The sequence below is a fragment of the Mirounga leonina genome, unplaced genomic scaffold (genome assembly GCF_011800145.1).
Source record: "Mirounga leonina isolate KUSES-001 unplaced genomic scaffold, KU_Mleo_1.0 Mir_129, whole genome shotgun sequence".
Classification (NCBI taxonomy): Eukaryota; Metazoa; Chordata; class Mammalia; order Carnivora; family Phocidae; genus Mirounga; species Mirounga leonina.
Genome location: NW_023270323.1, coordinates 79,728,616 through 79,752,272, shown reverse-complemented (window position 1 = coordinate 79,752,272; position 23,657 = coordinate 79,728,616). Strand labels below are relative to the sequence as shown.

Sequence of the window (23,657 nt, the reverse complement as noted above, 5' to 3'; positions counted from 1 at the left end):
GCCCCTGTCCCTTAAACAGGGTTATCTGGGTCTAAAACTGGACTGTAAAGCCCCCTCCCTTCCTCAGGCGTGGGGAAGGGCCTTGTTGGTTGGGGGCTTCCCAGGAGGCAAAGTGAAAGTACCTGGTTCCCTGGGCCTCACAGTGTTGCAGCCAGACCCCTGGGCCACGGGAGTCCAGACCTGCTCAGAGGGCTGTGTCTCAGTTTGGAAGCAGCTGAAAGTGTCCTGAGGCTCTTTCCTGACAAGGGCGAGGTTCCAGGGGTTCAGTTCCCAGCAAGCCCTCCTCTGCCAGAAGGGTTCATTCCCTGCCCCTGCCCCGCACCCCCTGATCAGAATCAGACCCACGAGTCAGGGGTGGGGTCAGCACACAGCACCTCCTCCTGCAGGATCAAGATCTCGGGGCTGGGGGGGCAGCGCCACCTCCAGTAGGGCCACAGGTGTCGCGGACGGTCTGGCCCAACGAACAGAAACGCTGCTCATTCGTTCACTCACCTACATTTATTGACCACCTACTGTATGCTGTGCACGGGCGTAGGGGGTATCCACGCCCGAAGCGGCCGCCTGTCTTCTCCTCCTCGGGAGTGGGAGTGGGGAAAGAACGGGGCTCCTCACACCCGGAGGTCCCGAGCCCCGCCCCCGCCCCGCCCCGCCCCCGCCCCCGCCCCTCAGCGACCGCGAGCCGCGTTGCCGGCAGATGGGGGCGTGGCCCAGAGCCTGGGGAGGCGGGGCCAGGCTGGAGGGGAGGGGCGGGGCCGGGCCGACGGGGCGGACCCGGGCGGGCCAGGGCAGCCTGGCTGCGGGCCCCGCGGGCGGGAACGCCTGGCGGCGGAGCCGGGAGCCGCCGTCGGGACCGAGGGCTCGCGGGCGGAAAGCAGAGCCTCGCGGGTAAGGCACGGGCGGGGCGCGATCGCGTCCCCCGGACTGGCTGGGGTCCCGGGGGCCAGGGTCCTCGGCACCGCTGCCCGAGGAAGCCTGCGGGTTCCGGGGCGCGCTCGGTGTACCCCGGCGGTCTAGGGGTGGAGGGCGGTTGCGTCGCGTCTGTCCCGCGTCCCTCTCGTCTTTCGGCCCCCACCCTCCACCCCCGCTTCCCCAGGCCCCTGGGGCTCGCGAGGGGCACAGCTCCCCCCTCCCCCCACCTCATGCAACCCACTGGACCGGGCCTCTGAGGGCTCAGAGCGGGAATTTCCCCTCACCTCGTCCTGGTAATCCAAACTTTCCTTCCCTCAGCCCGCTCAACAAAGGTAGGAGGAAAGCTGCCTCTTGGGGCGGATTCACATTGAAGTGTGAAGCCTGATAGCCCCGTGGCCTTGGGGAATCTGCGAGTGAGTGTCAGAGAGGTGGGCAGAGTGGATGGGAGAATTCGGGGTTGGGGACAGCCTCTGGTGTGCTGGCTGGTCCCTCCCAGCAGCCCGGCTCTTTCCTGCTGCTCTGGGCCTTGGCTTCCCCTGGTGAGTGGTACTGACAGTGTGTTTCCTCTGAGAGTGCTGAGGGACAGAGTCCTGCTGCGATGTGTCAGCCTGGAGCCTGCCCTCTCTGCCACCCTTTGTGACCATGAGTGCCTCACAGCCTCTCTGTGCCTTCATTTGTTCATCTGCCAAGGCTGGTGATGTCTGTGCGGTGGCCAGATGGCCATACTAAGTAAAATGTCCCTCCAGCCTGGCCCTGGCCGGGGATGAGGGCTCTCCGTTCGGGTGCCCGCGTGCATGACACACACATGAGCTTGCTTAGGAGGCGTGTAGCCAGTCCCCGGCACAAAGGGGTCTCCGGAGATGTTCCTTGCAGTGATGGCGATGATGATGAAATATGTAGGACTTTTTCTCAATGGTCGGAGGTCCAAGGGGACATGGCAAATCCTGGGGTGGGAGCAGGATTCCCGGTTCATGTCCAGCTCAGCGCTGACGCTGTGTGACCCTGGGTCAGCCCCCTGTCCTCTCTGGGTCAGGCTCTTTAAAAGCAGAGGAGGGGACTGGCTCCATCTCCTGGAATCCCCTGCCACTGTGTCCTTTACCCAGGACACCCACACAGGGGGCCCCTGGGAGCCGGGGCTCCGCTCCCGGTGGGCCAGGGGGCCAGGATGGTGGCTCCGAGGGGTAAAGACTGTCGAACTCCCCTTCCCTACTCTTACTACCCCTGTAACTTGGCTCTGTGTGCCATGCTGGAGCGCACCCTGTGCAGAGGGAGCAGGCAGACGGGTAGGTAGATGGGCCAGGCCAGTCCCTGTCAGCTTTCTGGGAAGAGGGGTGATGACAGGGTCTTGGCCGGTTCAGGGAGTCCCTCAGGCCTGCAGAGTCAGGGAAGAGCCCATCAAGGAGGCTGGCCTGGGAGAGACAGAAGGCGAGTGGGTGGGCTACAAACCTGCTTTGGCTTTTCTTGTTCACATGGACAGAGGGAAGCAAGGTGCTTGAGTTAGCCCCTGCCATCCGTCCCTCGGCAGGGCTGCAGGCATGCGTGCAGCCCTGCAGATGGGAGGCCTGAGGGAACAGAGGGATGACGTGGGCCAGCTTGGACACAGAGGGGCTGGGTCCTGGGTTTGAACCTGGCCACCCCCATTTACCAGCTGTATGATCTTGGCCAGGAGGTCTCGCGCTGCTGAGCCTGGTTTCCTTATCTGAGCCTCTACCTCACGGGGGGCGATAAAGGTGATGAACGTCCAAGGGGCTGGTGGCAGCTGGGCAACCTCTGCTTGGGAGTAGGGGTGGGGCCGGGCATGGAGACGCCTGGGGCAAAGGGCAGGCTCCTAGTCCCTGCCTGCCCATTTGGGTCTTGAAGCAAAGGCCTGAGTCTATCAGGAGTGGCCAGGGTTGGGGAGCCACCTGGGTCCTCCCGGCTTCTGTCCTTAAAACTCTGTGGTGAGATGCCGAGGCTCGGTGACCTAAGTTAAGTCGCAGGCACAGGCATATGTGGTCCTTAAATAACCCCAGGTAGTGGGGCCTGCGTGGGCAGCCTGGCTGGGAGAGGTGGGCTGCAGGTGGCCTGGGGATGCAGGGTTTGCAGTCAGGAGGAAGGCTGCTCTTTCAGCCGTGGTGATGGCCATGGAGACAGGGCCAGACTGAGCCAAAGGCTGGCAGTGGGGAGGGTGGTAGACCAGTTTGACCAGAGTGGCCTGGTGTGCGCCGGATAAGGTGAGGACATGGATGGGACAATGGGGGCAATGGGCGAAAGGGCAGAGGGGCCTGGGAGGCAGGGGCAGGGGCTCTCAGAATGCCGAAGTCCTCCCCCAGTGTTGGTGGCCTTTCTCCAGAAGGCCTCTGGATCTCTCCAGTGGCCCTGACTGGGCATTCACCGGCTGTGGTTCCCCTATGTCCCAGAGGTGGTGGGGAAAACATTCCAGGCTCTGTGTAGCCTCAGCGGGCAGGCCCAGCTTTGCTGCCCAACCCCCTCTTCAGCACCCCCATGGGCGTGGGCATGGGAGGACAGATAGGAGGATGCCAGAGGGACAGATGGAGCTGCCTCTCAGCCCCAGACCAGGAGACCTGAGCCTCCTTCGTGAATCATCCTTCCTGATCCTCAGGTGATAGAAGCCCCTGGCTCTGGGTCACACTGATGGATTTGGCCTTGGGGGCCAGGCTCCCCTAGCTGCACCTTGAACTAGGAGCAGTACAAGTACAAGGCCAGCCCCAAGGCCAGCCGTGGCTGGCTCTCCTTGGGGAGGGGCCTCCCTGTGCTCAAGGTGACGAAGGTCCCCCCCCCGCCTCCTTCCATCTCGCCAGGCACCAGAGATTCTGACGTTCCAGCCCTGAGGTCCCCTGAATGGTCAGCCCGTGCTGGAACCTGCTGGCAGGACTCCTGTTTTCTTCACCCCTGGTCCAAAGTCCAGTGGGGACTGACCCTTGGCCCACGTGGGCTGGCCATGCTGGGTTCCAGCACTCTTTGCCAGCTGGTCTCCTGGAATGGTGTGAGCTCGTTTGGTGGCTGGAGGCAGTGTCCTGGGGAGGTCAGTGGGGCCCGAGGAGTCGGCAGGGCACCCTTGTGGTATCCACACCCCTACCCCCTGCAGCCACACTGATTCCGAGAAGTGCCCTGTGTTCCCTTGTGAATCAGATGTTTATTGTGCGCTTGCCGAGCCCAGGGTGGGGATGGCCCGCTGCCAAGCATGCCTGTTCCAGGCCACTGGGTGGGGTGTGGGTGCCTGCCTGCTGGGGCCTGCAGAGGGAGTGATGTCCCCGCCCCAGGGTCGGCCAGCCTGATGCGTGACAGCCCCAGGCGGTGGTGGGTGTGCTGTGATGGTGTGAGCGCCCCCCCTTCCCCCCCACTCAGTGCGCAGGGTCTGAGCCGCCCGGCAGGCTTCGGGGGGCTTCTCAGGGCTGGCACAGAGCTCTCTCAGGAAGCAGAGGGGAGCCTCCTTCCCCACACAAGAGCGGCCTGTGTCCGCCTCATGTCTGACTGACTCTAGGCTTTAGTTCCCTCCTTGTGGAAGAGGGCGAAACCAGCGCTAACTCGTGGTATCCTTGGGAAAAGTACATGAGATGCTGCCGAGAAGCCCTCATGTGGGGCCCCATCGAGGCCGCACCCCCAGGCCCAGGCGGGGCTTCCCTGCCTGGGGGCCCTGCACAGATCACAGCTCCGTTTTGCGGATGTCCTCCAGCCTTGGCAGAAGCGATGTTGTAATCCAGCAACCCTGCTCTGTAGCCTTAGAGAGCCATGTGTCCTCATACCCCGAGCTGCCCTTGAGGCCCCACCCACTGCCCTGAGCTATAGGAAGAGCCGGTCAAGCCCCTAGCCCTCACTGCTGGCTGCCCCCAGCAAAGCGGGCAAAGGTCAGAGGTTGACCTTGGGGCCCAGAATGCCGGGATGGGGCCTTGGCTTGGCCCCACACTCCAGCTGGGGCTCTGGCCAGGGGTTGGGCCTTTGCCACCCTGTACCAACTCTTGCCACTGGAGCAGAGGTGGACCCCCTTCAGAAAGCTGCTACCCCCAGCCCTCTGCCGGGCACTCTGGGTACCAGGCCCGGGCTCAGCGTGGGCCCCGGGAGTAGACAGGCCCACACGCTGGAGGGCAAGACTCACCCGCAGACAGACGCCCCGGGTAGCAGCTCAGCCCTTGGCCCACTCTCCACCTCTCCTCCCCCAGTCCATTCCCTGGTCACCACGTTTACCTCTCTGCCTCCCCCTGCGCAGCTGGGAACTCTCGAAGGACAGGGCCCACATAGACCTGGCCCAGGGGAGGGTGAGGATGCATGTGGGCTCTCCCAGTGGGAAGTCCCACTGAGGAGCGTCGCAGAAACTCCCGAAGGCCCGAAGGGCTGCAGGCAGGTGGCACCGGGGCTGGGCCCTCTTTGAAGTTGGCTTGTTACGACCTGCCCACGTTCAGCTGTCCGCTCCGTCGTCCCGGAAGGCCTTGGCTGCCCAGCTGGGCGGCGTGGCCGACCAGATAATCATGGCTGTCGTGCCTCAGCCTTGCTGAGAGGTTCCACTGCAGCCCCACAGCCCAGCTGGCCGCCCTGCCCCAGCCCCGGGCTCCAGATGCTCTCCGTGGCCCCCGCATGGTACAGACGGAGACTCGGGGGTGTCCTTGGGCCCCACCGTAAGTGTGGCAGTTCCTTCCTAGAGACCTATGTTAGGGCCAAGACCAGGGTCAGCCTGGGCTCCCCTGAGCTGCAGGCCACTGTGGGCACCTGGTCTTTGGGTCACAGGGAATCAGTCCCCAAGGTGGGGCCCGCCAGGGTTGGATGTGCTGTCAGCAGGAGGGCGGTGAGGAAGGACCCAGAAGCCCTGAGCACACAGGTGTGAGGAGGACAGCCTTGTGTCAGAGCGAGAGGGACGTGTGCCCGGAAACTCAGCGCCTACCTTGTCTTCGGAAGAACGTCTCTCCCTGATCCGGCTGCTTCCTCTCCTGTTTGGGGCCAGAAAGGGAGGAGCAGTTTGTGCTGACTCCCTGGGTCCCCTGATGGCGGGGCAGCCCCAGTGCTGGGAGCCAGGCCCCGGTGGGCAGGTCAGTGGTCAACTGGGCAGGCAGAGGATGGAGGGGCTGTGTGTCCTGCCCCTCAGCCCAGGATGGCAAGTGGCTTCCTGCTGCCCTCACGGTCGAGCCTAAACCCTCCAGGAATGCAGGGTGGCCGCCTGGTGCTGAGCAGGTTGCATGGTAGGGACCTGGCTGGGAGGGGGCCTCAGGGCCCCCGCAGGTGGTATCAGGCCACCAAGGCCTCCTGCTGACCCGCCCAGCTCTTGTCAGAGCTGACGGTGCTCGGTGCTGGAGGCTCAGGCTACAGCTTCTGCCACCCTGCTCCCGACCCTGTCCCAGGACCTTGTCTGTGTTGGGGGTCCACACAGCCCTCCTCCCCTCTGCCTCCTGTCTTCTCTCAAATCCTGAAATCCCACTCAGGAAGGAAGGGGGGCCTTACCGCGACACCCTGCTGCCTGGCGTGGGCCAGGGCTGGGGCCCCCGGTGCCGGCTCCTTGCCACAGCAAACTACTTGAGGGTGGACCATGGGGGCAGGAGACTCTGGAATAACCTCCCCCCGCCCCGCACAGTTTGGTTCCAGACCGTGGGCTGGGACTACCAGAGGAGGGTCATGCCTGGTCTTTCTGGCAGGGGTCTGTCTCTGATTTGGTGGTGGGGTACAGGGAGAGTCCCAGGCTGGGAGCAGGCCCCGGGTGCTGCCCACCTGGGCCTCAGCTCCAGTGGTCCACACGGAGCGAGGAGTGGAGCCCCTCTCTGAGGACTGACCCGTTCTGGGGTCCTGGGCGCCTGGCTTCGGAAGGTTTGCCACCTGGGGTGGGAACTGTCTGAAACCAGTCTTCCCATTTTCCTGAGACTGTGACCGGAGGGTACAATGCTGTGGTCAGTAGTAGCCGTGCCCACTGAGGGGCAGAAAGTTGCTGGGGAAGGAAGAGGGTTGAGAAAGAGACACCCCTCCTGAGTGGATCTGGGAGGCCCTGTGCCAAGCTTCCCGACAGCCAGGGACCACGGGGGCACTGTTCCAGGGCTGGGTCTTGGGAAGCCCAAGCCAGTGGCCTCCGTGTTAAGTCATGCACCCCTCAGGGACCTGCACGGAGGCCTGCTGGTCCTGGCTCTGCTAGTGAGCAGCACCCAGGAATGGCATGGGAGGTGCTGTGGGGGGCATCCATGGTGGGGCCTCTGTGAGATGGGAGCAGGAAGGGGACAGAAGGGGCCAGACCAAGGGTCCTGCACGGTGTGCGGGTGTGGAAGCTCTAACGGAGAGGCCTGGAGAAGGCAGAGGGCATGCAGAGGTCAGGCCCCGGGGCGTGGGAGGGTCTTGTGCAGGGGTTCATTTCTATTTTCAAAGCTCATTCGGGTCTGGAGACCCTCCCACAGACCCGTTCCCCTGCAGCCATGGCAGTGGGGAAGTGTGGGTGGAAGGGGGGTTAGCCCTGCAGGAGGGCTGGGGGCATGGTGGGGACAGGGGTCCGCTGACCCGGGTGGAGTCGGTGACCCCCTGCTGAGGGAGCCCTGGGGCTGCGGGAGAGGCCGAGCTGGTAAGCCTGGGATGGCCCTGGGCCCTGGCGGCACTGACTGCACCCCATCCCCACCCCAGTCTTCTTGGCTGGCTTTTCTGGCCCACAGTGGTGTGACCCCATGGCTGTCTCCTCAGGGAAGGGGAGGGTGTTCCTGTAGCACCCCCCCAGCTGGATCCCCTTCCCCCTCAGTGCAGGCTGCCCCAGCGTCGTGGCAGGTTTTCCGCCAGGAGGAGGCCTTGTGGGCCGGCGCGCAAGAGCTTGGTTCCTGGCTCTGCCGACCAGCAGAAGCCTCCGCCCCCGCGGGCCTCAGACTGAGCGCTAGAGGAGCGTCTGCTCTGTCCTTGAGGGCCCAGAGGGGCAGGACGAGGCAGGCACTTGGCCCGGGGGGTCTGTGAAGCTTTCCAAGGCTCTTGGGAGGGGGCTAGGGTGTAGAGAAGGCGTGCAGACGGGAGCGCTCTGGCCATGGGCCCCTACGGGTCTGGGGGCCTGACTGAGCCTTCCACGCCTCAGGAAGGGCCTGGCCCAGGATCCCTAGGCAGCAGTGGGGCAAGCTCCCACGAGAGGCCCTCTTTTCCAGCCCTGCTGGCTCTGAGAACCTCCTGCCTGACTGTGAGGCATCAGGGAGTGTCTTGGGGTGATCTGAGCTGGGGCGGAAGACCAGGCAGGAGTTTGTCAGGTGGAGGTGGTGAGAGGAGGTCGGGAAGGGGTGTATGAGGTGTGCAGTATGGCTGAGCACCAGCTGGGTAAGGACCTTGAACTTGAGCCTGGCTGTAGTCACCTTTGAGAATCACCCCTCTGCTGTGGCTGGGACGCCGGCTCAGGGCTGGGGGTGGGGGGGTGGGGGGGAACGGGAGGGTGGGCCTGAGTGCAGGATCTCACGGGACCGCTGGCCTTGGAAAGGGGACAGTGCGGAGGACAGCAGCATGGCTGGTTGGAGACCACCCTGACGGAGGACCTAGATTGCATTGGGAGGGGCGGGGGAGGCAGGGGACTGGGCCCCTTTCCCTGCCAACCTGGGCCCCCCGCCAGACCTTTTCCTCCCTGGGCCCCTGAACAATGGGGCAGTGTGAGGGCGCCTGGGAACAGTCTGGTCCCCCGTGGGCCTGCACTGAGGGGCGCGGACAGGAGCCAGCAGCTGTGAGTCATCTTGTCCAGCCCCCAGGCCCAGGGTTCCCAAGGCAGTGGAGGAACGCGCTGCTCTCAGTTCCTCTACCAGGGGCTGGCCTGATCCTCCTTCCCTCTTTTGCCCCTCTGTCTTGCCTCTTCCTGTGTCCTCTCTCCAGCTCCCTCCCTTCTGGGCCTGTCCCTGCCTGCTTTCTCTGTCCAGAGGCCCAGGCCTGGGAGTGGCTGCGGGGGGCCGGGGGGGAACCCCCCTAGGCTTTGACCACTGCAACCCGGGGAAGGGGGGCTGGGCTGTCACCACGGTGCCCCCCCTCTCCCGGCCTGTGGGTGACCCCAGGAGGTAGCCAGTGAGAAGGCGAGACCCGGCCCATCTGTGATACCCCCCAAGGCCAACCTACAATTTACTGAGTAAAATGTGACCAAAACCCAAAGACAATGCAGTAAGATAAGAAACTCAGAGTCGAAACTAATCAATAGTGTCAAAGACAAAAAAGGTTTGAAAACAGCTTAAAAACTTTAGCAGTTAGTGATAAAAGGGTAACAACAAGTGGATTAAACAGAAGAAAGACCTCCCTCTAAAAGGCTGAAATGAGCAGGGGGAGGGAAGGGACTTGTCTGTGGACCCCCCGTGCTGGGCTCTGGCCTGGGGCAGGGGGAGCGGGAGGCCAGACCCCCATTGGACAGATGGTGAACTGGAGCTCCTGGGGAGGGAGGGCTCCAGGGACCCGCCATGGTCAGACTCCGGCTAGAGGATCCAGACTGGGGGCTGCACCTCCTGCCCCCCAGGCCCTGGTGTCCTTTGCCCTGACCCAGGAACCCTGACCTGCTGAAGGGTGAAGCGCCGAGGAGTGCCATGGTTTCCTGTGTGGCAGGGAAGATACTGAGGTGATGGCTAGTGGGACCGATGGCTGCTGACCGCTGTAGGGGTCCCGGCTGTGTCCCTGGTGGCCTAGCCCGAGATGCCTTGGCAAGTGGCTGCCGGTGTGGAGGGCTGGTGAAGGTGTCCATACGGTGTGCCCATCATGGCTGACCTCTGGCTCCTGCGAGATGTAGAGGGGCTGGATCTCTCTGGCCACCTCCTCTACCCCCATCCCACCCTAGCATAAGCTTCATGGCCTCGGTATCCCCACTGTGTTCCCTTGTCACCTTGCCCTGATCCTGAGATCTGGGCTGAGGGGGGCCCTCTACGATCAGAGGCCCTGAGACCCAGCGCTGGGCCAAGTACCTGTGTTAGAGTTCCTGTGAGCCGGCTTCTTTGGTCCTCAGGGTGCCATTAGCGACGACCCATTTGGGGAACGAGGAAGTGAGGCTTAAGGTGTGAAGTGACTTGTACCATGTCCCAGTGCAAATAAGTGAAGCTGGGACTGGAGCCTAGCCTGAATGGGACCCTGGCCTGGGAGCTCTCCCCAGGGGCACGTCTGAGACCTCATCCACACTCAGCTGGGCAGGTGGCCCTGACAAGCAGTTCTGGAATGAGCCTGCTTTTGTTCCTCTTGTCTGAAGGTGCATGCCTCCTCCTACCCCAACCCCAGGCCCTTTGCACAAGTTGCTTTCTATCCATGACGCCCTCCATGTGATTTCCTTGCTTGACTCCTTCGTGTGGAAGATTGCTCCCGGGACGCTGGTTGATGTGTCACCATGTCGGGGTGGAATGGTTGTCACAAGAATGTGAGTCAGAAGTGGCTGCCTCCCCAGCAGAGTGGGAGCCCCAGATGGAGGGTGAGGCCAGCTTGGATCCTGGGGTGAAGGGTGCGGTGTTTGCCAGCAGGTGGTGCCCTGACTGCCTCCCTCTGCCCCAATACCAGGAGAACTTGAGGGTTGGGGTAATGCTATGTGCAGGAGAGACTGGGCCCCCATGACTCCTGCCCAGCCCAGCCCAGTGGTGGACAACGGTGATCCTCTGGCCCTTCCTGCTCTCAGTTTTCTTAGCTATCCAGTGGAGTTTGGCCATGGCCCCCGCCTTCCTGACAGAGATAGTATTCCCGGAATACCTAACTGCCTTCGTCTGAACCTCTGCTGGAGTGTGGACCTGTCTGTCCACACAGCCCTAGCACAGAGCGCCTGGCCTCAGCCCTGCTTGCACTGCTGAACCCACCAGCTCTTGGGACAGCCCACGTTCCCCATGGAGACTCTGAGGCCTCTGGCTCTGCTTCTTGCCAGACCTCGTCCCGGGTGAGCTCCAGACACGCTCCCGCTGCGGGAACTGGCAGCGGTGAGCAGGGCTTAGGGTGGGAGCTTGTGGCCGAATGTCTCCTGACTGGGCTCCCCCTGGGCCTTGGATGTGAGTTTAAAGCAAGCAAACTCAGAGCCCACAAGGACAGGCTGGTGCGCACCTGCACCCTGCATGGTCTGCCCCACCCTGGGTCCTGCAGCCTTCTGCCCAGAGGCCCGGTGCCGCCCAGAGCCCCCGGCTCTCTTCCAGCTGCCCTCTGGGCTGGTTGTTTTTTGCCCAGGTGGGAACCACGGTCCTTCCTGAGACAGGCTCGGGGCCGCTTCTCTTCCTCCTATGACCCCGTGGAGCTAGCCTGGGCAGGAAATGCCAGGCTGGGTGGGTGGGTCCCATGGGCAGTGCCGGCTGGGTGGCCATGCTGAAGCCGGCTTAGCCTCCACTTCCTCACTGGGGAGAGCAGGGGAGTGTTTACCCTTGAGTGGCTGGGGACCGAGTGGGCTGTGGACCTGACACCCTGGTGCTGGGTGGACATTCCAGGCCCCTGGCCTGGCCTATTGGCTTGGCCTTCTGTAGCAAGAGGGGACTACAGGAAGGAAAGCATCCTAGCCTCATGACCCCCCTGCCTTGGCCTCAGCAAGTGGGGCGTCTGTCCCCATGGGATGTGCGTGTGCGAGAGGCATCCCCAGGAGGCTCTGTTCCTAAGGAGGCTGGCCTGGGGCTGGTGGCGGGAACCAGGCCCTCTTTTGGGGGTGGGACCAGGCCCTGTGTGGCCAGGGAGGCTGGCCTAGCACCCAGCACCAGAACCATCTTCTGGAGCCTTCTGCTGCCCCGCAGGGTGGGTGCTCAGCAGATCTCCTGGCAGCCACATTCCCCTGACCCCCAGGAGGGCAGCAACAGTGTTGGGCAGCCTGATCTGCCCCGGGTGTGGCCCAGCAGGTTCTTGGGGTGTGAGGCGCACGGTCCGGCCTCCCATCTGCCCCGTCAGGGATGGTCACACAGGCTGGAAGAGGTCCCGTGGGGAGGGGTCCAGGCCCTGCTTGGTGGGCGCCAAAGCCCCCGTACTGGGCACCTGTCATATAGCCAGAGGCCCCCAGGGATGGAGAAGTCGGGGTACTCGGACACGATGAATGGTTTAATTCAGCAACTGAGCCTCCGGAACTGGATGCCGTGGAGACTGGGGGCATCCAGCGGATCGGGCTGGGGATGCCGCGGTTCCTGCGCGGAGGCCCCGGCGCCTGCTTGGTGCTGGGCACTGTGCAGGAGACGGACACAGGCAGTGGCTGTCCTTGCGAACTGTTGGTGAGGGACACGCTCCAGTGCTCCGGTGGGAAGAGGAAGGCCAGGGCAGGGTCCCCTGCGGGCTGGGCGGGCGTGCTGGCGTAGCCGCAGGCCCGTGTGTGCCGAGAGGCACCCTCGGTGGCATTCCCAGCACTCCGGAGTGTGGCTGGGAATGGGGCGGGTGGTGGGTGAGGAGACTGGAGAGCTCAAGGGTCCAGACCCAGCGCAGTGGGGTGGGAAGGTGTTGCCCAGCTCTGAGCAGGACGGTTGGAGAGAACGCCCCCCTTTCCAGCCTGACCGTGCACGGAGTAGCAGAACGCCAGTGGCCAGGTGCCCCTGCAGTGTCCCTGCCCACCAGCCGTGCCTGATGGTCCCCGGGACAACTGCACACCACAGCCGTCAGCCCCACCGCTCAGAGTCCCCAAGGACACCTGTAAGTCTCCGCTGTTCAGCCTTCTCCTGGGGGGCCCCTGGGGCGGGCAGGACTGAGGGCCTGTCTTGGGGGTAGCCGCCCTGGGCCAAGGCTGGCGGGAGGGGCGGGCGGCCTCCACGGGCGGCAGGCCAGGAACTCGGGGGGCGGGGGGCCCGGGTCCACACATCAGCGCTCTGGAGAATTTTTTGAGTGCAAACTTGTCTGTGTTGTGATGAACTGAAGTGTGAATCCTGAACCGCCTCTGCTGGCTCGTGGTTTGAGGCTGGAGCGTGGCTTCGGCCAGAGGCGATGCCGGCTGGCGCTTCCCCCAGACCCGGCCTGCCCCTCAGCACCGCCTACCCTGCAGGCTGCTCAGCCTGGGAATGTGGGCTGGAGGCAGACACCTGGCCCAGGAGAGGAAGCCTCCGGGTGTGTGGGCTTTGTGAGTCTTCTGTGGGGACACGGCTTGGGGGCCAAGTGTCCCAGAGTAGAAACCCCACCCCCCTCCCCAGCTTGGCCCAGAAGCCCAGGCCCCATGTGGGCAGCCGGGCCTGGGGGCCTCTTTCTGCCCTTCTCTTAATTTCCTTTGCCCTTGGACACCAGGGGCTGGGCTGCTTCCAGCCTCTACCCTGGGTAGCCCTGAGAAACCCCTGGGGGCTTTCTAGATCCCAGCACACCGCTGTCTTTCTAGGGACACTGGCAGGCCCCGGTGCGTTGACTTGTTCTGTGTTTTGCAAGTAGCAGGCTTGAACACCAGCTCCTTGCCGGCCGGCCGCTCATCTCCCCGAGGAGCGGTCCTGGGCGCGGACGGGCCTTAGCTGCAGCCACCCGGGACATCAGCTCTCGTCGAGGGTCAGATTGGCTCTAAGTCACGGTTCTTCACGCCGGCTCTGAGGGACGGTCTAGGCATGTGCTAGTTAGACCATGTCAGGGGGATGGCCCTGTGTGTAGACATGACTCTGAACCCGTCAGTCCATCCATCTGTTTGTTGGGCCCCGCCATGGGCCAGGCACCAACCTGCTCTGGGGATTCGGTGGGACCCGGGCCAATGCGGAGTGCTGGGGATATCGCTGTGAGTGCATAAAGTTATGCCATCGTCGTGGAGATTTCAGAGAAGGGTGTGAGGTTCTAGATGCTTCTGTTTTCAAAGGATGAGGGAGCGTTTGTTGGAGAGGATTTAGTCTGCGAGTGGAAGAGATTGCATGTACTGGGAATGGGGCATGAAAGGCCAAAGGCCCAGGGCAGGAAGCAGGGGCCAGACCCCATATACTTGGCCAGAGAACTGGCTTCACGGTGGACATGTACCAATGAAGGGCTGGGCAGGGGTTCGAGCAGGAGGCTGAGGCAGGAGGTGGGCCCAGCAAGTGGGGTGGGTGTGAGCTGGAGGTGGCATCCAGTCCCGTGCTTGGGAGGGGTGGGGGGTGGGGGGCCAGGCCTGCAGGAGGCTGGGCACAGCCAAGGAGGCCAGCTTGGATTTGCTTCGTCCAGCTGGATGCCCACGGTGGGGGGGTGTGCTGTCCACAGAACTGGCCTCTCCCTGCAGGACACACCCAGGACTTCAAATGAAGTTGGTCCAGGGAAAGGACTTTGCGGGGGCGGGGGGGTCCCCATGTGTAATAATTTCCCAAGGCTGCCCTAATGAAGTCCCCAACCCTGGGGACTTCAAACGACAGACATTTACTCTCAGAGTTCTGGAGGCCGAAAGTCCCAAATCCAGGTGTCAGCAGGACCACGCTCTCTCCCGAGGCTCTGGAGGAGGGCCCTTTCTTCCTTGCCTTTTCCAGCTTCTGGTGGCTGCAGAAATCCACGGCGTCTGTGGTTTATGTCCACCTCACCTCAGTCTGCGCCCCTGTCTTCATATGATCTTCTCTATCTGCTCTTCTTATAAGGACACTTGCCATTGGATTTAGGGCCCACCTGGCTAATCCAGGATGAGATCCTTAACGACATATGCAAAAGTCCCTTTTCCAAATAAGGTCACATTCATAGTTCCTGGGGGCTAAGACTTAGACGTATCTCTTTGGGGACCCCCATGTAGCCCATGACACTGGGTGACCCCGGGCAGGGCTCTACCCTCTACACCACCCACACCCTCCGCCCAGTAGCATCCTGGCTGCCTTGCTCTGGAAGGCAGCTTCCAGGCCCAAGTATGGAGAGAAGAGTGAGGCCAGAGAGGAGGGGGTTTGTGGCTGGGGGCCTTAGGGCTGGCTCTGGGCAGACCCAGGCACTGCAGGAGGGGCTGATATGAAGCATCTTATTTTTTTTTTTAAAGATTTAATTAATTTATTTATTTGAGAGAGAGAGAGAGCAGGAGAGTGGGGAGGGTCTGAGGGAGAAGCAGACCCCCTGCTGAGCAGGGAGCCCGATGCGGGACTCGATCCCGGGACTCCAGGATCATGACCTGAGCCGAAGGCAGTCGCTCAACCGACTGAGCCACCCAGGCGTCCCGAAGCATCTTATTTTGAGAGCTTGAGGTTTTTCCCAATATGGGCACCAGCCACCCTTCCCTGGGCCCAGGGCCTACTCCGAGCCCAGGAGGCCCTCCTTGGCACCTTCAGTGCCTGAGCTGCCCTGCAGGTTGAAGACAGGCAGGCAGGCACCGGGTTGGGCACGGGAGCCCAGGGTGCCCACGGGAGAGCCGGGGCTGGAGTTCCCAGGGACGTGGTCCCATTCCTCACACCTCCGTTCTCTGGCCAGCTCGGATTTGCTCCGCTGGCTGGTGCTATGGCAGTGTCCTCGTGAGCAGTGCTGGTGAAGCTAAGACCAGCTTCACAGCTGTGAACACAGAGCTGAGGCCGACTCTGCGCCCAGCTACGGAGGTGGCATTGTGCTGGGCATTGAGCTTGCTCCTGAGCAGACTGAGGACCCTGGGAACCCGGAGTGAAAGCTCTCCCTCTCTCTTTTTTTTTTTTTTTTTTTAAAGATTTTATTTATTTATTTGACAGAGAGAGACACAGCGAGAGAGGGAACACAAGTAGGGGGAGTGGGAGAGGGAGAAGCAGGCTTCCCGCGGAGCAGGGATCCCGATGCGGGGCTCGATCCCAGGACCCTGGGATCATGACCTGAGCCGAAGGCAGACACTTAACCAACTGAGCCACCCAGGCGCCCTTCCCTCTCTCTTTTTTTTTCAGGCTGACCCTTGGCCCTGCCTGGCCCTGCTGGCTGGCTCCCACCCACCGTGGTAAGTGCCCTACGACTGGCAAGGCAGAGGGGTCCCCATGCCTGGCACTTTGAGGGGCCAGCCCTTAGGGTGGGGGGAGGACCTGCAACTTGGGGAGGGTGGGGTAGAAGACCAGAGCCGCCCGATGTGGGGACCCCAGCCCTGCCCCAGCCTCACGCGTGTTGCTGCTCGGATGCTGGTGTGGGATCATTTCCGTGGCTGTTTCTACACACTGTAAAAGGTCATGGAGCTGCCATTATTGGAGGGTGCTCTGTTTTCAGGAATATGGATGGCAGTGTGGATTAGCTGCAAGGGTTAAGTGCTGCCTCAGGAGGTAGGAGGGCACATGGAGAAACTGAGGCCCAGGGAAGGGGAGCCTGCAGAGGTCATGGAGTAGCCTGGGACTCCTGACCTCAGCCTCCCATAGGGAAACTAAGGCTGGAGAAGGGGCCAATGTGGGTCTGACCCCCATGGGGACACCCTGGCTGCTGCCTTGACCTCAGGCCTCCCCGTCCATCCCTCCTTCTGTCCAGTGAGGGGCGGTACATCCCAGGGAGAGCTGGCAGGCTCCCGGTTCTTGTCCCTGTGGTTCTCACCCCCACGCCTGGCCCCCAGCCTCCCTGGGCCTCAGCCACCTTGTTGCCCCTGGATTCTTGCCCACCCTGGGATGTTGCCCTGAGCCCCTGTCCTGTCTTCGACTTCCTCACTCCAGCCCCCCCCAGCAAACTTCGCCTCCTCTGTCAGACCCGGCCCCCTCCTCTGGAGGCCTCCCCTGATCTAGTGCTTGCTGGGCCTGCCACGTTCTCTCCACCCCAGAGCCCTTTGAGGCCGAGGCCCCCACCGCAGCCCAGAACTGCCCCCCTGGCTTGTCCCGGCTGGATCATGGCCCAGGGGCTCCTCACCTGCTACTTTATCTCAACCCTCAGCACCCATTGCACAGATGAAGAAACTGAGGCTCAGAGGGGCTAAGTAGGTTGGGGCCACACAGCTGGCACAGGATGGAGGTAGGCTGAGTGTCCAGTGTGTCTTGCTCTGGGGTCCTCTATCCACCCTGGGCAGGCTGCAAAGGGGAAGCAGGGGAAGAAGCCCGCCTCTAAGCCACTGTTGTGGCCCGGTCTCTGCCAAAAGCCCAGTCTGCCCTCAGCCACAAGGGGGCACTGAGGCTGGCTCAGGGGAGGCCATGGCGGGGGGGGGGGGCGTGCCCAGCCTGGGGGGAGCTCACACACAAAGCCTCAGCTCCCCACCCTCCAACACACAGCAGGAGGTCTGTGACCCCAGACAGGCCCCCAGGTGGCATGAGGGCCTTGGCAGAGGTCTGGGGCTGTGGACAAAGTGGGAGACGGAGGCCCCCCCCCAGCCCGGGAGCTGCCCTCCTCCAGTGCCCCAACGACAAGATGGTTAGGTGCCAGTGTGGTCAATTGTTGGGGGCATGCCCCAGGAAACTTGCTGGACAAGACAGTTAGCAACTCCCAGGGACCCCGTGGTCTGTGGCCTCTCTAATCCACAAACCTGCTGTGGGGGTCATCCCAGAGTGCTCCTTTCTTTGGCCTCCTGTCCTCTCTGGGACCCAAGCTCAGGAGAGGAGAGGCAGGGGGTGTGGAGGCTCAGCACTAAACAGCCCAGGCTTGCATCCTTGCTCCCCAAATTCTTGGCTGTGGGTCTGGACAGGGGAGGAAGCCCACCTTGGTGGGGCAGCGTAGGCCTGGGAGGGGCCCGAGTGGGACCTGGGGCAGGGCTTGGCTTTGGCAGCACCAACAGAGAGGTGATCGCTAGAGGTGTGTGAGCCCAGCCCTGCACAGAGGCTGTGCCTGGCAAGGGAGTGGGAGAACAGCCATGCTGTTCACACGCACCGCCCGGGCTGTGCCTGGCAGGGCAAGGGATATGCCCAGGCCCAGGCCGGGAACCTGGTTCCTTGGTGCGTTGGTGTCAAAAGGCCGAGAGGTGGAGGTAGTGAGCTCCCTGCATGGGGTGTAAGCACCGGCTTCTTGGTCGGGGAGGGGGTCTCTGGGGCCAAGGAGACAGAGTCTGACACCCAGGGCTGTGAAGGGGCTTCTGTGGTTTGCTGGAGAGAAGCTGAGTCTGCCGAGGAGGCAATGGAAGTATGTGTGGCGGGGGATGAGCAGGGAGCTTCCTCCCAGGGGACGAAGCTGGCCCTGCCTTGGGGCCTGGAGAGCTGTGGTCTCTGACCACAGTATGGGCTGGGAGGAGGGGTCGGCTAAAACTCCGCAGGCCTAACGGCGCTGACGAAGGGTGCAGCCCTGGGTCTCAAGCTGGGCCTCAGGACATTGGAGGGTAGAAGGCAGGAAGTGCTGGCTAGCCGGGGCTGCCCAAGGACTGGCAACAGGAAGTGTCGGGTGGGGAGGAAGCCCTGGTGGCCCCAGGCCCCAGATGGAGCAGGCGGCTGTCAGCAGGAGGGAGTTGTGGGCCTGAGCAGCGCTCAGACATGCCGGGGCATCAGGCCTCCCCTGCCTGGGGGAGGGAGGCTGTGGATCTGCCCTGTGGCCCCTGAGTCACATGGCCTCCCAGGGCCTCAGGACACCTGCCCCTAGCCCGTCCACAGACAGGAGCAGAGCCATGTGCCGGGTCACTGCCTTCAGGTCAGTGGGGCTGCCCAGGGACTCGGGGCTTGGGAGGTGGTGCTGGCCCCGTGTTTGCAGGATTGCCTGGGGAGGCTGAGCTCTGGACTCCAGAGTTGACAGGCTGTGAGGAGAGTCCCGAGAGCCGGGAGGCACAGTGGGGGCCGCACTGCCCCCTATCATGTGCTGCTCAGCCTGCAGCTGGCAGGGAGGTGGGGGCCCGGGTTGGGGTGCGCCTTCCCACCATATATGCTGCCGGGTGGCCTTGCCGTTTGGGTCCTGTGTGCGCACACATTGAGTGAGTGTGTGTGCCCGGGGGAAGCGTGCTTGGGGGTCTGGCGCGGAGCTGAGGGGCCAGGTGGGGGGGGGGGCTCTCCTCGGGAAGCCCAGGTCGTGCCCCTCCCTCCGGCCTCTGTAGGAGATTTTGGTTTTGATTCTCTTATGCAGAAAGATTCTGGGAAGAGGAAGCTGGGGGGAGGGTTACTGAAAAGGTGGAGAACAGATGGGCTGTGTATGCCCACCGCCACCTAGTGCCTTCCGGGAGCCAGGCCGGGGAGTGGCTGCCCCTGGCGTCCCATCCCCCCCCCCCCCCCCCCCCCGCCGGCTGTGTAACTGGGCAAGCTTCTCAGCCTCTCAGACCCTCGATGTCTTCATCAGTGGCGTGGCAATGCTGCTGACTCACACGTCAGGGGGTGTTGGGGTGATGACATGGGGTGATCCCTGAGAAGCACAGAGCCTGGCCCATGGTGAGTGCCCAGTGCCCTTCTCCCAGCCTCACTGTTCTGGTCTGTAAAATGGGAGTAAAGCACCGGGCCTGTGGGACCTAAGGAGCTGGCAGGTGCAACTTGGCTCTGGGCCCCTGCAGGGCTGGAGGGTGGTGATGATGATTCGGACCTATGCTCGGGCTGCCAGCCCAGGGTCTGGGGGCACCCACAGAGGGTCTTGTTAGCCTCTGGAGGTGTGTGTGTGCATCTACTTACAAGGGAGTGAATGAGTATGTACCAGTGTGAGTCCATAAATATGTGTAAGAGTATATAGTGTGCCTGAGAGTGAGAATGAGTGTATGTCTAAGAATGAGTGTGTGAGTGAATGCATGTGTCTGCGTGTGGGTGTGCGTGTGAATGAGTGCGTTCAGGGACCCCCGGCCCCACTGGGTCCTGCAGTTCCGGGACCGGTCTGGTCACCACTGACAGGAACCCCTGACTGGTCACGTGAGGCGCCGGCTCCCTCACCGCAGCCAGGGCTGTGACTGCAGGTGTGAAAGAGGAGAGCCACGGCAGCTCGGCCTCCAGGGCCCCTGCTCGGCTCTCGTGCACGCGCATGCACACACACTGATGCGCTCACTGTAATCTGCACAGAGCCATGCTGTTCACACGCACCGCCCGTCTGAGCACACTGCCCGAGACCCCGCCTGGGGGTGTGGAGCCTCGGCTCCCACGCGGGCAGGTGCGGGGGATGACCACACACCTCTGGGGCTCACAGCCGCACGGGCGGGTGAGACCCCCTGAGCCTGCGCCCCGTGGAACTTGGCGAGGCCTGTCTCTGCGGGCCAGGGCGGTGTTCACCCGTCGGCTCTGCCCCCATCCCTGCATCTCAGGCCTCCGGTCACCCGGACTAATCCCAACTTTAAGAGAAGGTCAGGGGCGAGTGCAGGAGCAGAGACCAGAGAGCGTGCCTGAGGTGCCCGCCTTCCCTAGCGCACGTCGTGCACATGAAGATCACACGCCTCCTGGAAGGGCTCATGGAGCCCCGCAGCCGCCACCGTGCCGGCCATCTGAACGCCGACCTTTGTGTCTTCGGAACCCTGCCCCAGACAGCTCCTCTGAGCTGCAGGGAACGGAGCCGCTCCCAGCGCGGCAAGCTGGCGCTGCCCCTGCGGCCAGCTCCCTGGGTGGCCTCGGGACCCTCCTCTGGAGGGGTAGATGCCCTGAGCGGTGTTGGGGCACTGTGAAGACGGGACTCTGCGCCCACCTGAAATGAGAGGAAGCAGAGGCTCAGTGGAGGACAAGCCTGGGGGTGTTTGAACCCAGGCCTCCAGCACTCTTCCTGACAGCTCCCCTCCAGGGGGGCTCAGCAGGCACCCCCCCCCAGCAGCACAGGAAGGGGCCCCCACTGCTGTGTCTGCCTCTGCAGAAGAAGGGACTGAAGCTTCCTGCTGATGAGCCCACGGGATGAGTGAGTGGAGTTTTACCATCAGGGTGCTGGGCGATAACAGGATTGTAGAGGGAGGTGGCCACGGAGGCCAGGCTGGGCGGGAGTGTGGGTGTTTCTTAGGGACTCTCCTCAATTTTCCCAGTGGAGCTGGAGTCTTTGAGCTGGACTGAAAGTCCCCAAAAGCTGTGTGGTCACCTCAGTCACAATGGCCCGTCATCACCTCTACCCTCAGCCACCATTTCCTTCCCTTTTCTGTTCCAGCCTGGCCTGGCACTCAGCTCTTGGTCAGGTGCCAACCCAGCTCACCCACTGGTGCAGGGCAGAGCCGGGTGGGGCGGGAGGCTTTGGGGGCAACAGGATGGGTTTCCCCTCAGATGGTCTGTCCTCTGGAGAGGAGCTGGAAATGTTGGCATCTGTCCCTGAAGTGAGGACATTCATAGGGGAGGTGAAGGTGAGCACAACCTAACTCCGTCACCACCCACCCTCCCCACCCAAGGTCAGGCTGGCCGCCTAAGAGCCCTCATCCTGCCCACGGAGAGACTGTGGTCAGGCAAGAGCGAGGCTCTCACAGGCCTCCACCGGCCTGGCCACTGAGCTGAGCCAGAGGGGGTCTATAAATTGCCCTAACTCCTCCCCTCCGGTTTCCCCCAGGTGCGGAGCGAGAAGTGGTGGGTTCCATCCATCCTCACAGCAGCTGCCCCTGCCCCAACACACACGCCAGGGCTCCTTACAGATTGGCGAGGATGCAGTATGCCAGGGTGGGGGCTATATTTTGGCATTCTGTGCCTTCCAGGCAAGTGCGTCCCTACCACCCACTAGGGTCAACATTCTGTGCCTCCTTTGGGGCTCCCTGGGTGCTGGGCCTGAGCTGGTGAGAATGGGGGACAGTGACAAGCTAGTGTGGTCAGTGTTACATGGAGGGAAGGCTGTGTAAGCCCCGAGGAGGGACATAGGACCCCCTATAGGTCAGGGAAGACCACCTGAAAGAGGGGACACTTGAGCTAACTCTCATTTCATTTTTGGATTGTTCACTATTAGTATGTAGAAGTATGACTGGTTTTTGTCTGTTGATCTTTTATCCTGCTAGCTCGTTTATTAGTTCCAGTCACTTTTTAAGTGGGTTCCCTGGTATTTTTTGTATATGTAACCATCTAAGTTGTGAATAGTTTTACTTCTTCATTTCCAATCTGGATACCTTTTATTTCTTCTTCTTGCCTAATTGTACTGACTAGCAGGTCTGGTACAGGTTGAAGAGAAGCAGAAAGAGCAAACATCTTTCCCTTGTCCCTGCTCTTAGGGGAGAGCTTTTAGTCTTTTACCAGCGAGGGTGATGTTGGCTGTGGGTTTTTCATAAACACCGCTTACCGTGTTGAGGAAGTTTTCTCCTGTTCCTAGTTTGTTGAGTGCTGTTCCTATCATGAAAGATTGTCAGATTTTGTCAGATGCTTTTTCTGTGTCTTTTGAGATAATTGTGTGGTTTCTGCCTTTTTTTTTTTTATTATTGATATGATGTAGTATAATCATTGAATTTTAAGTGTTACCCTTGTATTCCTGGGATATATTGCACTTAGCATGGTGTAGAATCCTTTTTACGTGGTGCTGAAATCAATTTGCTAGTATTTTGGTGAGCATTTTTTTAGAGGGGGGAGGAAAAGAAGGGGGAGGGGCAGAGAGAGAGAGAGAGAGAATCTTTTTTTTTTTTTTTAAAGATTTTTATTTATTTATTCATGAGAGACAGAGAGAGAGAGAGGCAGAGGGAGAAGCAGGCTCCCAAGGAGCAGAGAGCCCGATGCGGGGCTCGATCCCAGGACCCTGGGATCATGACCTGAGCCGAAGGCAGACGCTTAACCATCTAAGCCACCCAGGCGCCCGAGAGAGAGAATCTTAAGCAGGCTCCATGCCCAGCACGGAGCCTGACATGGGGCTCAATCTCACAACCCTGAGATCATGACTTGAGCTGAAATCAAGCCTGACACTTAACTGGCTGAGCCACCCAGTTGCCCCTTAGTGAGGATTTTGACGTCTACAATCATAAGGGTTATGGGTCTGTAGTTTTCTTGTGTTGTCTTTGGTTTTGGTATCAGGGTAATGCTGGCCTTATCCAGTGAGTTCCTTCCTCTTCTGTTTCTGGAGGAGTTAATGATGAATTGGTGTTCATTTGCACCAACTCTTGAGGGCTGAGTTAGTTTGATTGCAACTGCAGGCAGTGGAAACTGTGGACTGTAGCCTGGAGGTGGTGCTTGGTGGTTTTGGGTCTTGGATTCAGGAGCCACGGGGTCTGGATGGCACAAGTGCATGGAGGTGGAGGGCAGGAGGAGAGCCCCTGAGAAGAAGCCCCCATGGGGGCTGGGTCTGGAAAGGCCAAGTGTGCATGATGAGGCCCTGGAGATCTGGAACAGTGGTGATGGGAATGGCATGTGTGGGTGGGGGAGAACGTGCTGAGTGGAGGTGATGGAGGGAGAGAATGGAAGCAGGGGAGGGAACTGAGACAAGGGGTGGTGGGTTGCTGCCCAGAGGTGGTTGGGAGGAGGACAGGCAGGGTGGCTGGGAGGAGTAGGAGGAGGTGGTTGGCCAAGAGGGCTGAGTGCGTTGCCAGGGGAGGGACTGGTAAGGGCACTGGGAACAGAGGTACACAGGTGGGACAGAGCCTCCTGCTGCAGCGGGAGAGGGCACCCAGGGCCAGCCTGACGTGGAGGTGGGAAACCAGGGAATGGGTCTATGTCCAGCTGGGTGGGAGCAGGGCCCAAGCTCTTAGAGCTACCCTCTGCCTCAGATGGCCCATCTCACCAGCAGCCTGTATGCAGGTGGGAGGTAGAGAGGGCAGAATGCTTGCGGGGCCAGCAAGGCCATCGCTCGCCTTTGGCCAGCCTGGGGGTGTCCTAGGAGAAGAGCCCACCTCTACCCAAGCAGGTGGGAGCTGCCAAGGACTGGACTTCTGGCTCCTGCAGGGAATCCGGGGGGAGGGGGGTGGAGACCCGGGGCGACAGATGGGTGAAGCAACCTGCCTGAGAAGGGGCGGGAGGACCCACAGACCCACCCGGAGCCCCAGTGCCTGCCAGCCAGACCCGCCTCACCCCGGCCGCAACCCTGGGAGGCCGGGCGCCCCTCACCCCATTTGCGGAGGCGCAGACTGAGGCTCAGGGAAGACAAGCCCCTCTGCCAAGGGCGCTAGCCAGCCGGGGGGCCTGGCGGGCTCGGGGCATGCTGGCTTCTGGCTTCCGGGCCGCACTTCAGACATCCGCGTCGCGCCGCGGGCCCCGCGCCGCCGGGGAAACTGAGGCCCCGCGCGGGGGTCCGCGGGGCGGCCGGCGGAGCGCCGGGTCCCCACCTGCCGCTCCCGCCCCGCCCGCGAGGGGAGGAGCCGACCG

General features: G+C 62.0%; 1 protein-coding gene across 3 annotated transcripts in view; it reads left to right on the top strand.

The window, feature by feature from the left end:
- The first annotated feature begins 809 nt into the window (after nucleotides 1-809).
- The window catches only part of SH3BP2 (SH3 domain binding protein 2), a 34,743-nt gene continuing 11,895 nt past the window's right edge, over nucleotides 810-23,657 (top strand). Inside the window, exons 1-2 of one of the 3 annotated variants that reach the window (XM_035005440.1) lie at nucleotides 810-885; nucleotides 15,531-15,580. Coding sequence is in view for 1 of the 3 variants with exons in the window: in XM_035005438.1 (XP_034861329.1) it covers nucleotides 18,074-18,156 (83 nt within the window). In the remaining 2 variants the exon portion in view is untranslated. Of the gene's footprint in view, nucleotides 886-15,530; nucleotides 15,581-17,761; nucleotides 18,157-23,657 lie in introns of those variants that run through there. The other 2 variants (XM_035005439.1, XM_035005438.1) reach the window with 2 other exon arrangements.